The sequence below is a fragment of the Danio rerio genome, chromosome 16 (assembly GCF_049306965.1).
Source record: "Danio rerio strain Tuebingen ecotype United States chromosome 16, GRCz12tu, whole genome shotgun sequence".
NCBI lineage: Eukaryota > Metazoa > Chordata > Actinopteri > Cypriniformes > Danionidae > Danio > Danio rerio.
Window position 1 is genome coordinate 56,127,501 of NC_133191.1, and position 12,500 is coordinate 56,140,000.

A 12,500-nucleotide genomic window follows, 5' to 3' on the forward strand; every position below is an offset into this window, starting at 1 on the left:
TATATATAATATGTGTATATATATATATAATATGTGTATATATATAATATGTGTATATATGTATATATGTGTATATATATATATATATATGTGTATATATATATATGTGTGTGTATATATATATATATGTGTATATATATATATGTATATATATATATATATATATATGTGTATATATATATATGTATATATATATATATGTATATACGTGTGTGTGTGTGTGTGTGTGTGTGTGTGTGTGTGTGTGTATGTATATATGTATATGTATGTATGTTTGTATGTATGTATGTGTGTGTGTGCATATATATATATATATATATATATATATATATGTGTGTGTGTGTACTGTATGTATGTATGTGTGTGTGTATATATGTATGTGTTTTCTATAATTTTTTTAGGATATTTCTTTACATTTTATTTATTTTATCTTATCTTATATTTTTTATTTTATTTTAAAGCAGTGACTTGCACTTTTTGTTGTTCACAAACTTAAAATTTTAGTCCCTACTGCAGGCCCAAACCTGTTGTTTTATATAAGTGTGATTGCACAGCACAGAGTTGTGTATCCCTCACAGGAAGTGGAATCTGGAGACCGTTTGCAATGTCAGATGCGACGATGCATTTACAGCATGTGGTGTATGTTGATCTCATTCTGCATCTGACCTTGAGGAAAACCCCTCTGCATATAGATTAATTTGATTGTAATCCAGTAATGGGCACCTTTTGTAAAGCTGTTTTGAAACACTTATTGTGAAAAGCGTTATTCAAATAAACTTAAATTTAATTGAATTGAAGAAACAATGGCACAGTAAAAACACTGCAATCACAGTCTCAGCCCTCTGTATTTTACCATTACTCAGCACACACACACACACACACTATTGACTAGGACACATTCTGAAGGTCAGGTGTCACTGCTGTGTAAATGTAATTTGTTCTTTAGACGGCAGCTGTAATTCTTCAGCAGGGTTTCATTTGGTTTATTCGGGAGGCTCTGATAGATTTCTTCCTCTGTGCATTAGATGTTAATGCATTGCAGACATATTATATTCAATGCATATGAATGTATGTATGCATTAGGTGTAATTGCAATTTGAATTTCAAAAATAATATGCGGCTAAGATTGCACAAATGTCTGGATAAATTAGTAAAACATAATTTTGTAATGTATTTTGTAGCAGTTTGAAAGTAATGAAGATAAGAATGAATAATTTACTGCATTATTTTATAAATAAAATGTTTAATCTTGTAATTTCAGTTTGATGCTAAGATAGTTTTAATAATAAAATAATTTAAAATGTCATTACTTATAAAATAGTATAATGTTTATATTATTATGTTATATTCTTTTTACAATATAATATATTATAATTTTTGTATTTTTTGTAATATATTTTAATAATTATAATTTTTTTTATTTCTTTTATTTTGTTATATTTATATTTATATTTAATTTGGAATCAAAATTGGAACTTTTATGATCATTTTGACAATATAATAATTTAATTGTTTTATAATTATAAATTGAAGTATTTTATAATATAATTTGTTGTTGTTATTATTAATATTATAATAATAACAAAATAATTAATAAAATGCTTTACAGTTATTTTCATATATATTTCATAAATTTGGAATTAGAATTGCAACATTTATGATTATTTTAATAATAATAATAATAATAATAATAATAAAATGACAAAATTATTTTAGTAATTTAAAATAATAATATTATTTTAACATGGTTTCTTGTTGTTATTTGTAAACTATTTAAATAATTACTTTATTTAATATATATTTTATTTATTTGGAGTCAGAATTGGAACGTTTGATCATTTTGTCAATATAATAATTACATTATATTATAGTCATAAAATAATGTAATATATTATTTTAGAATATAAGTTGTTATTAATATTATTATTAGTAATGATAATAGCAAAATAATTCATAAAATTCTTTACAATTAATGTTTTATTATACATTTCATATATTTGGAATTAGAATTGGAACATTTACGATTATTTTAATGATAAATTAATTAAATCATTTTAGTAATATAAAATAATATTAACTGTATATAAAATTGTATTAACTGTAAACTGTTTTATCAGTTATTTTATTTTAATATGTATTTATTATTTGGAATCCGAATTAAAACATTTATGATTATTTTAATAAAGTAAATTTAAATATTTTAAATATAAAATAATATAATGTATATTTATAGTTCTTATAAAATATGTAATATATTATTTTATAAAATGCTGTTTTTGTTGTTGTTAATGTATAATAAAATGTTTTATAATCTAATTTATTATGTTTAATTAATATTATTTATTTAATTATTTTGTTGCTTTATATTCATTAATTTGGAATCAGAATTGTATTTTAATAATAAAGTATTTAAATTATTTTAGTAATTATAAAATAATATAATATAATATTAACTTCAATAAAATTATTTTTATTGTTGTTTATTGATAACAATAAACATTTTTTTATTTAATTTTATAATTTTTATTTATTTTTATTTTATGCATTTCATTTATTTGGAATCAGAATTGTATTTAAATAATAAACTAATTAAATTATTTTAGTAATTACTAAGTAATGCATATAATAATATTAACTTTAATTAATATGTTTTATTGTAATTTTTATTCATAAAAATAAAGCATTTTTTGTTGTATTTGTTTTATTTATTTGCTATCAGATTAGCAGCATTTATTCCCATCCCAATTACCAAATTAATATGTCTGATTAATGCAATCAAATAAAAGCCACATGACTGTGTATTGTGAATTCATGAATCTGTATGATTTGCATGCACAGTATATAAGCTCATCTGTGAGCATTCCTAAAATAAAAGTAAATAAAATATAATAAATAAAAAGTTTATTAAGTTTTTTTTGTTTGTTTTTATCTATTTTATTTATTTGTAATCAGAATTAGAACACTTAAGATTATTCTAATAATAAAGTTTTTAATTATTTATTCATCATAAAATAATATCATTAACTTCATTATATTTTATTAATTCTTTTTGATATTTTAATATATTTAATAATTTTGTTTAGAATCAGAGTTAGAGCATGTATTTCTATCTTAATTACTAAATTACGATGTCTGATCAGTGCACGCAAATAAAAGCCACACGACTCTGTATGCTGTGAATGAATGCTGTATTCAATCTGTATGGGTTGCATGTAAATTAGCTCATCCGTGAGAATTTCTCAATTCCTCCCTTGTTTTGCAGGGAATGACCATTCGACCGCTGGTGGACCTGCTGGCAGTCAAGAAGAAACAAGAAACCAAGAGATCCATTAATGAGGAGATTCACACACAGGTTTGTCAGCGATTTCAGCAATATTTGATGCGTTGATAACACTTTACAATAAGTTAATACATTTACTAACATCAATGATAACACATTTATTACAGTATTTGTTTATGTCAGGGGAAAATACAGTCGTTCATTGATAGTTCATGTTAATTAGGTCATTTTAACAAGCATGAATTTGGATGTTAATAATGCATCAGTAAATGTTAACTTGTGATTAATAAATGCTGTACAAGTATTGTTCATAATTTGTTCATGTTAGTAAATATATCAACTAATGAAACCTTATTGTAAACTGTGAATATGCCATTTGTTTAATCTGTTAGTCCCGAAGTTATTCACACTTTAATGGAAGCTAATAGTTTTCCTACTAAAACAAGCTTGGCTTTTAAGTGAGTTAATTACAACAATTGAATTAATTTGTTGACTGCTAATGTTTGTGTATCAGCCAGTAATAATGTTTAAAGGGTGTGTGTGAGCGCCATCTGCTGGTCATTTGTGTGTTCACTCAGTTTTATATAGAAATGCAGCTTGGTGTATTATTAGAAAGACAGGTGACAAAACATTTTAGGAGCAAATGTCGTGACTAATCCCACCTATAATCTATACACAATGTTTCCAGCTCATATTACACCTCTGCATCTGTTTTATATTATATTAAGATACAGTAATTAAGTATACTTAAGAAATATATTGTAAAAATAATTTAACTAAAATGTATTGTAGAATACACTCACCGGCCACTTTTTTAGGTACTCCTTACTAGTACCATGTTGGACCCTCTTTTGCATACAAAGTTGCCTTAATCTTTCGTGGAATAGATTTAACAAGGAACTGGAAATATTCCTAAGAGATTTTGCTTCATATTGACATGATAGCATCACGCTGTTGCTGTAGATTGAATTGAGCTCTTGTGACTGTGGAGGCCATTTGAGTACTGTGAACTCATTGTCATATTCAAGAAACAAGTCTGAGATGATTCACGCTTTATGACATGGTGCGTTATCCTGCTGGGAAAAGCCATCAGAAGATGGAGACACTGTGGTCATAAAGGGATGGACATGGTCAGCAACAATACTCAGGTAGGCTGTGGCGTTGACATGATGCTCAATTGGTACTAATGGGCCCAAAGTGTGCCAAGAAAATATCCCCCACACCATTACACCACCACCAGCACCAGCGTGAATCGTTGATACAAGGCAGAATGGATCCATGCTTTCATGTTGTTGATGCCAACTTTTGACCCCACCATCCGAATGTGTCAGCAGAAATGGAGACTCATCAGAGCAGGCAACGTTTCTCCAATCTTCTATTGTCCAGTTTTAGTGAGTCTGTGTGAATTGTAGCCTCGGTTTCCTGTTGTTTGCTGACATGAGTGGCACCTGGTGTGGTCTTCTGCTGCTGTTGCCCATCCGCCTCAAGGTTGCATGTTCAAAGTCACTTAAATCACCTTTCTTCCTCATTCTGATGCTCGGTTTGAACCGCAGCAGATCGTCTTGCCTAAATGCATTGAGTTGCTGCCATGTGATTGGCTGATTAAGAATTTTGCATTAACAAGCAGTTGGATAGGTGTACCTAATAAAGTGGCCAGTGAGCAAGAATTGGAAATATCTGACTAAAAAGGTTCATTTAAAAAATCATATTAATAAAAAGTTTGCTGGAAAATGTGGATAACCATCTTTAAAAAAAAAAACAAAAAAAACACTTCATTTCCTTCATGTAAAATATGAATGTTTCAGGATCACATTCCACTGCTAAAAAAAATAAATATTTTTTTTGCTAAAAAAAAAGTTAAGCTCATTATTGGAATGCTATGATTAATTAATTTTTTATTTTACACCGTTTTTTTAGTATGTTTAAGGGAATTTAGCACAGTTAAAAGCAGGATTTATTTACTTCCGCCTGCATAGCTAAGCAATATTATTTTGTGCTTTCTTTATGGTGGAAGCAGCATATTTTACAATGCATTGGAGCTGAAATTCACCATAGATAGAAAAGACATGTAAATAAGATACTTACAATGAGGCTCTTTTGTTTGTTTAATAAAAGGGCAAAGTAAAGAGATGTTCTGTAGGAAGGAACTTTAAATGATTTCTGGTGTGATCTGGCACTTTATAAAGAAAATACATTAAATAACTTGAATTTGTTATATTATGGTCAGGGAAACAATGCAGTAGTGTTCAAAAGTGTTGTCAATATGTGGTCCAGCCCTAATATAAAGCGTTGACCTGGTAGTGAACCATGTTTACAGTCTGCATCTGGGAGTTTAAATTCACAAACTCTGAGTCCGCAAAGAACATTTTGCTCACAAATTGGCATTTATTCACCACTCATCAAGCTGATTGTTGCTATGGAAACGGGCATTTGCATGAACGTCTGATCACGTTTACATCTGTGAGTGACTGGCATGAATCTCTCTACTGTCCGCTTTAGTGTAGAGATGTGTTCAGCTGCAGCTTCTGTTGATCTCCATCTGATTCTGTCTGAGGGCTAATTGTGCTTTATGATCTCTGAACCTCATCTAATTTATTTGTGTCTTGTCTACAGTTCTTGGACCATCTGCTCACTGGCATCGAGGACATCTGTGGACATTACGGACATCACCATTGGAAGGACAAGTACGTAAATATTACTTCAATAAATATAAAATAAGTGGAGTTTTAGCTTTTTTTTCTAACCAGATTTATGTATTTTTTTATTATTACATTATGAAATCAGAATGACTCGTGCATTTGCTTGTTGTTTTTGATATTGATCATTTTTATTCTATTTTTATTATTCTGTTATATTATTTTAGATCATACTGATGATTTTTTGTGTGATTTTTGTCTCAAAACTGTTTTGATCTGTCTTCAGACTAATGTAAAGAACTTTGAAACTTTTTAAGTTTAAAACAATAAACCTAAACTGTCAGACCAAGTAACAAATATTTATATAAACAAGAAATAAGATGCTTTTTAAAATGTGCATATGTTTATATCTATAATCTAATATGTATACAATTGAATTCAGAATTATTAGTCCCCTGTTTATTTTTTTCCCTAATTTCTGTTTAACAGAGAGCAGATTTTTTTCAACACATTTCTAATCATAATAGTTTTAATAACTCATTTCTAATAACTGATTTATTTTATCTTTGGCATGATGACAGTAAATAATATTTGACTAGATATTTTTCAGGACACTTCTATACAGCTTAAGTGACATTTAAAGGCTTAACTAGGTTGATTAGGTTAACTAGGCAGGTTAGGGTAATTAGGCATGTTATTGTATAACGATGGTTTGTTCTGTAGACTATCGAAACAAAAATAACGCTTAAAGGGGCTGATAATATTGTCCTTAAAATGGTGTTTAAAAAATTAAAAACTGCTTTTATTCAAGTGAAAATAAAACAACCAAGACTTTCTCCAGAAGAAAAAAATATTATAAGACATACTGTGAAAATGTCCTTGCTCTGTTAAACATCATTTAGGAAATATTTAAAAAAAGAAAAGAAAAGGGGGCTAATAATTCTGACTTCAACTGTATATTCATACAGTGCTCAGCATGTATAGCTACACCACTCACAAATCCCTCTTTTAAATTAATATTTTAAATAGGAAGCTATACAATATTATATTTGTGCTAATACATTTGATTAGTCAGCACTGAAGCCAAATCTAATAAAACAACTTACGATAGTGGTCCAAAAACGAGTACACCCAATTTTATGTTTTAGAAAAATATTAAATACAAATTTTAAATAGAGCAAAAATCAAGAGAAGCCAAGAAAATATAAAAATTTAGGTGAAAAATAGTTTTTTTTTGTGTGTGTGTGTGCAATATTTTGTATTAAAATTCATTTAATTAATATAAATGAATTAATTGTATTATCTTCCAATTTCTAAATAGATTTGGTGACTAAAATATTATTTTAATAAAAATTTCTGTTTAATAAATCTGTTTTGCACGAAAATACATTGCATATTTACTGAGAAATGGAGAAAAATATTCATTTTTAAAATGAGGTGTACTCAATTATGCTGATAGATAGATAGATAGATAGATAGATAGATAGATAGATAGATAGATAGATAGATAGATAGATAGATAGATAGATAGATAGATAGATAGATAGATAGGCAGGCAGGCAGGCAGGCAGGCAGGCAGGCAGGCAGGCAGGCAGGCAGGCAGGCAGGCAGGCAGGCAGGCAGGCAGGCAGGCAGGCAGGCAGACAGACAGACAGACAGACAGACAGACAGACAGATAGATAGATAGATAGATCTCAGTGGTAAGAGCAGCAAATATTAACTTGACTTCTAGTTGGTCATTTGTTAAAGTGGCAGAAGGTCGATTTTTCTGCTGAAGACCTACTGGAACCTGCATGGACTCAAGATTCTCATAGAAATCTGTCAAGCTCAATGAAGGAAAAGTCATGGTTTGGGGTTATATTCAGTATGGGGGTGTGCAAGAGATCTGCAGAGTGGATGGGAACATCAACAGCCTGAAGTATTAAGACATGTGTGCTGCCCATTACATTACAAACCACAGGAGAGGGCAAATTCTCCAGCAGGATAGCGCTCCTCATACTTCAGCCTCCACATTAAAGTTCCTGAAAGCAAAGAAGGTCAAGATGCTCCAGGATTGGCCAGCCCAGTCACCAGACATGAACATTATTGAGCATGTCTGGGGTAAGATAGAGGAGACGTTAAAGATGAATCCAAAGGATCTTGATGAACTCTGGGAGTCCTGCAAGAACACTTTCTCTGCCATTCCAGATGACTTTATTAATCAGTGGTTTGAGTCATGTCAGAGATGTATGGATGCAGTCCTCCAAGCTCATGATGGAGTCAGACACAATATTCATTCTGTCTCCACTGCAGCAGGACTTTATATTCTATACTGGACATTATTTCTGTTCAATGACAAGACTTTTGTCTGAGCAAAGTCAGACCTTACTGTCCTAATGAAATCATTAAAAATCAAGACATGATCATATTTTATTTTGATTAAAAAGCGTAATCTAGAGGCCTTTGCCTTTCATACAAGCCACATCCGATACCAAATGATCAACTTGAAGTCAAGTTATTATTTGTTGTTCCTACAACTTGGATAAGCAACAAGACTTTTGTCAGGTAGTGCACTTTATTAAACCAGTACATGCATACAGCTCTGTTTGTTTTTAAACCAAGCAGCTTTACATTATTTACAGCTTTTACCTCAACTGGGAAAATGTGCTAAAAGCTCTTTGTCCTTGTGTGGTTTGCAGTTCTCAGTTCCCATCTGTTGCACTCCTAGTGCTTCTGCTGTTATCTTTCTGTCTCTTTACCAGCTTACGTCAAACCACTGGCTTTAATAGTCACCATATGCAACTTGATTTTCAAAAAGAGCAATGGAAACACAATAAAATCAAGTTCTTCAGCTATTGTTTGGTTGTTATTCATAGGAGATCAGATTTAAGTGCACTTAAAGGGATGGCACACCCAAAATGAATAGTAATATCATGATTTATTCAACATTTATGTGTAACAAACCTTTATGAGTTTCTTTCCTCTGTTGAACACAAAAGTTTTTTTTTTTTGGAGAATGCTGAAAACCGGTAACCATTGACTTTCATTGTAGGAACAACAAATACTATAAAAGTAAATGATTACTGGTTTTCAGAATTTTTCTTTTTGTGTAAAACGGTTAGTAAGGACTTTGAACTAATTGTCATTTTTGGGTGAACTACCCCCTTTTTTAAATTTTAAACCAAAACTAATCAAAAAAAGAAAAATCAGTTCTCATAAAAAAGACATATATATTAACGCTAAACGCATATTGCAGACACTTTCAACCCTGTAGAAAGGTAAATAGACATTACGATAATTTAAGAATGTTGGAAACCAGTAACCATTGACTTCCATTGTATTTGTTTTTCCTACTATGTCAGTCAATAGTTACCAGTTTCCAACATTCTACAAAATCTCTTCTTTTGTGTAAAAGTAGGGTTTTTAACCACTGTAGTGACAAAATAGCCATTTTTTGGGGGTAAATGATATTTTAATATATCTAGATAATTATATTAATTATCATATTATTAGATAATTATATTAATTATCATTATTAAAGATATTAAAATATCTTTAATAATGATATTTTAATATATCTAGACTTTTTTACCACCAAAAGAAAGCAAAAAAAAGTTATCCTAATAAAAATATTCATACACATTAACATGTATAACAACACTAAACGCATATTGCAAACACACTTTTAGCCCTGTAGGAAGGTTATTAGATATTACATTATTTGAAAGAATGTTGAAAACCGGTAACCATTGACTTTCATTGTATTTGTTTTTCCTACTATGCCTACTATGTTTACCGGTTTCCAACATTCTACAAAATCTCTTCTTTTGTGTAAAAGTAGGGTTTTTAACCACTGTAGTGACAAAATAGCCATTTTTGGGGGGTAAATGATGCTCTTTACATATTTTAATATATCTAAACTTTTTACCACCAAAAGAAAGCAAAAAAAAGTTATCCTAATAAAAATATTCATACACATTTACATTTATAACAACACTAAACGCATATTGCAAACACAATTTTAGCCCTGTAGGAAGGTTAATAGATATTACATTATTTGAAAGAATGTTGAAAACCGGTAACCATTGACTTTCATTGTATTTGTTTTTCCTACTATGCCTACTATGTTTACCGGTTTCCAACATTCTGCAAAATCTTTTCTTTTGTGTAAAAGTAGGGTTTTTAACCACTGTAGTGATAAAATAGCCATTTTTCGGGGGTAAATGACCCTCTTTACATATTTTAATATATCTAGACTTTTTACCACCAAAAGAAATTAAAAAAAAGTTATCCTAATAAAAATAATCATACACATTTACATTTATAACAAGACTAAACGCATATTGCAAAGACACTTTTAGCCCTGTAGGAAGGTTAATAGATATTACATTATTTGAAAGAATGTTGAAAACCGGTAACCATTGACTTTCATTGTATTTGTTTTTCCTACTATGCCTACTATGTTTACCGGTTTCCAACATTCTGCAAAATCTCTTCTTTTGTGTAAAAGGGTTTGCACTTACATTTTTGGCTTAACTACTCCCTTTAAGTTCATACAATAGACTTCAGAAAATAAAAACACCTGAAACACATAAAGCTTCACATTGTCTTTGTTTTTTTTCCAGACTGAACCGCTTCAATAAGAAGTACGTGAAGAAGTGCCTGATAGCGGGCGAACGCTCCAAAGAGCCACAACTCATCGCTTTCTACCACAAGATGGAGATGAAGCAGGCCATCGAGCTGGTTGAGAGCGGAGGCGGGGCCAAACTGCCCTCCGCCCTGCCCTCCACCGTCTCCATGCAGTAAGTCCCACCCCTAACATCTTGGACCAATCAGAATCCCATTAAATTAATCTCACATTTGAAAACGAATGTATTAAAAATGTATTTAATGTTCTACTCCACTTTTTCGGTACTCGTAGATGATTGCATGTCTTTTAGAATAATTTATGGAAATTAATTTTTTTATAGGATGCTTTAATTATCTTAGTAGTTCACAAAAGTGTACATTAATTAACATCCCTCAAGAATCTTTATGGAACCAAATTAGCTAGTGTTCACTTGTAGTCCCTGGCAGATGTTATGGGCCTATACACCCAACACAAATACGAATTCAAATGATAAATAAACAAGGATGAAATATACTAATGAACAACAGAATAAACAACAACAACAACAACAACTACAACAAACTGTCTAATATTTTTTTCAGGAACATTCAGCCTAAGAAGCCTCCTGCTGATCGCGCTCTGCCGCAGCTCTCCAAGGCTCGAGAGGAGGAGATCCGGAAGATTCTGCGCACAAACCTCCAGAAAACACGAATGAGAGTGAGTGTGTGGGTTTAGTCTGTGTGTGTGTGATTGATACAGTTTAAACATGATTCTCATCTTTGTGTGTTTTCAGCTGCGCTCCTACAACAGACACACACTGGTGGCCGATCCGTATGAGGACGGCTGGAACGACATCATCAAGCGCAAGAAAATGATAGAGCTGGAGAAGAAGGTTTGATGTTTATCTATAATTGATTCATAATTCAGTATTAGTTTTGTTGTTTGCAAATTTATTTATCTTATTTTTAATTTGTTTTTTCATTTTATATATGCATTTGTTTTTATATTTTTTTATTTTGTTTGTTTGTTTATTTGTATGTTTATTGATTTTATTTTGTACATTTATTTATGTATTATTATTTATATTTATTTGTATTTATTTATTTTATTTTATAAATTTATTTTAACTTTATTCTTATTTATATATATATTTATTTTATCTATTTATTTTATTTATTCTTTTTTTGTATTTATTTATATTTTTATTGGTTTGTTTTAATTGTAATCTAATTAATTATTTATTTTTATATAATATTATTATTATTTTTCTTTATTTACTTATTTTTCTATATTTATTTTACTTATTTTTTATTTATTTCAGTTTTATTTAAATAAATAAATTAATTAAATACATTTTATAAAAATTTTTATTTTTATATTGGTTTGAATTATATATTTAATTTTGTTTATTTATTTGTATGCATATTGGTGTGCTTCATTTAATTAGTAAATTAATTTGTTTTAATATGTCAATTCATTTATTTATTTTGTTTGTTTATATATATATTAGTTATTTATTTATTTATTTTAATTCATAGTTCTTTTAATCTTGTATGATTATTGTGTGCTTCTTTTAATATTCTCGTTTATGTAAAGCACTTTAAATTACAATGGGGCATAAAATTTACCATACAAATAAACTTGTCTTGATAACCTGGGCGTTATTAATTTGTGTTTTGTATATAATGAGAATTTCAGCAAAATTATGTTTTTAAAAAAAAAAAGTATTTTATATATTATGTTTGTCATATTTTATACAATATAGGCTGTTTCTAGTGGTGGTCATCATGATATTCTATTGTATACCACAATATAGTTATTTAAAAAGGTAAAACAAATCAAGAAAATCAGCACACTTAAACTTAAATACTTAATTAATAGTATTAATTAAGAAATTAATAGTAGAGATGCACAATATTGTATTTTTTGCAGATATTTTCAAACCTACTATGGCTGAGCTGATAGCAATATTTTTTTCTATTTCCTATTGTTAATG

General features: G+C 29.3%; 1 protein-coding gene across 1 annotated transcript in view; it reads left to right on the forward strand.

Annotated features, from left to right (window-relative positions):
• Positions 1-12,500, forward strand: part of slc9a1a (solute carrier family 9 member A1a) — a 75,859-nt gene that overhangs the window by 56,534 nt on the left and 6,825 nt on the right. The window contains exons 6-10 of the mRNA XM_073925542.1: positions 3,263-3,352; positions 5,894-5,964; positions 10,521-10,697; positions 11,107-11,221; positions 11,298-11,396. Coding sequence (XP_073781643.1) covers positions 3,263-3,352; positions 5,894-5,964; positions 10,521-10,697; positions 11,107-11,221; positions 11,298-11,396 — 552 coding nt within the window. The remainder of the gene's footprint in view (positions 1-3,262; positions 3,353-5,893; positions 5,965-10,520; positions 10,698-11,106; positions 11,222-11,297; positions 11,397-12,500) is intronic.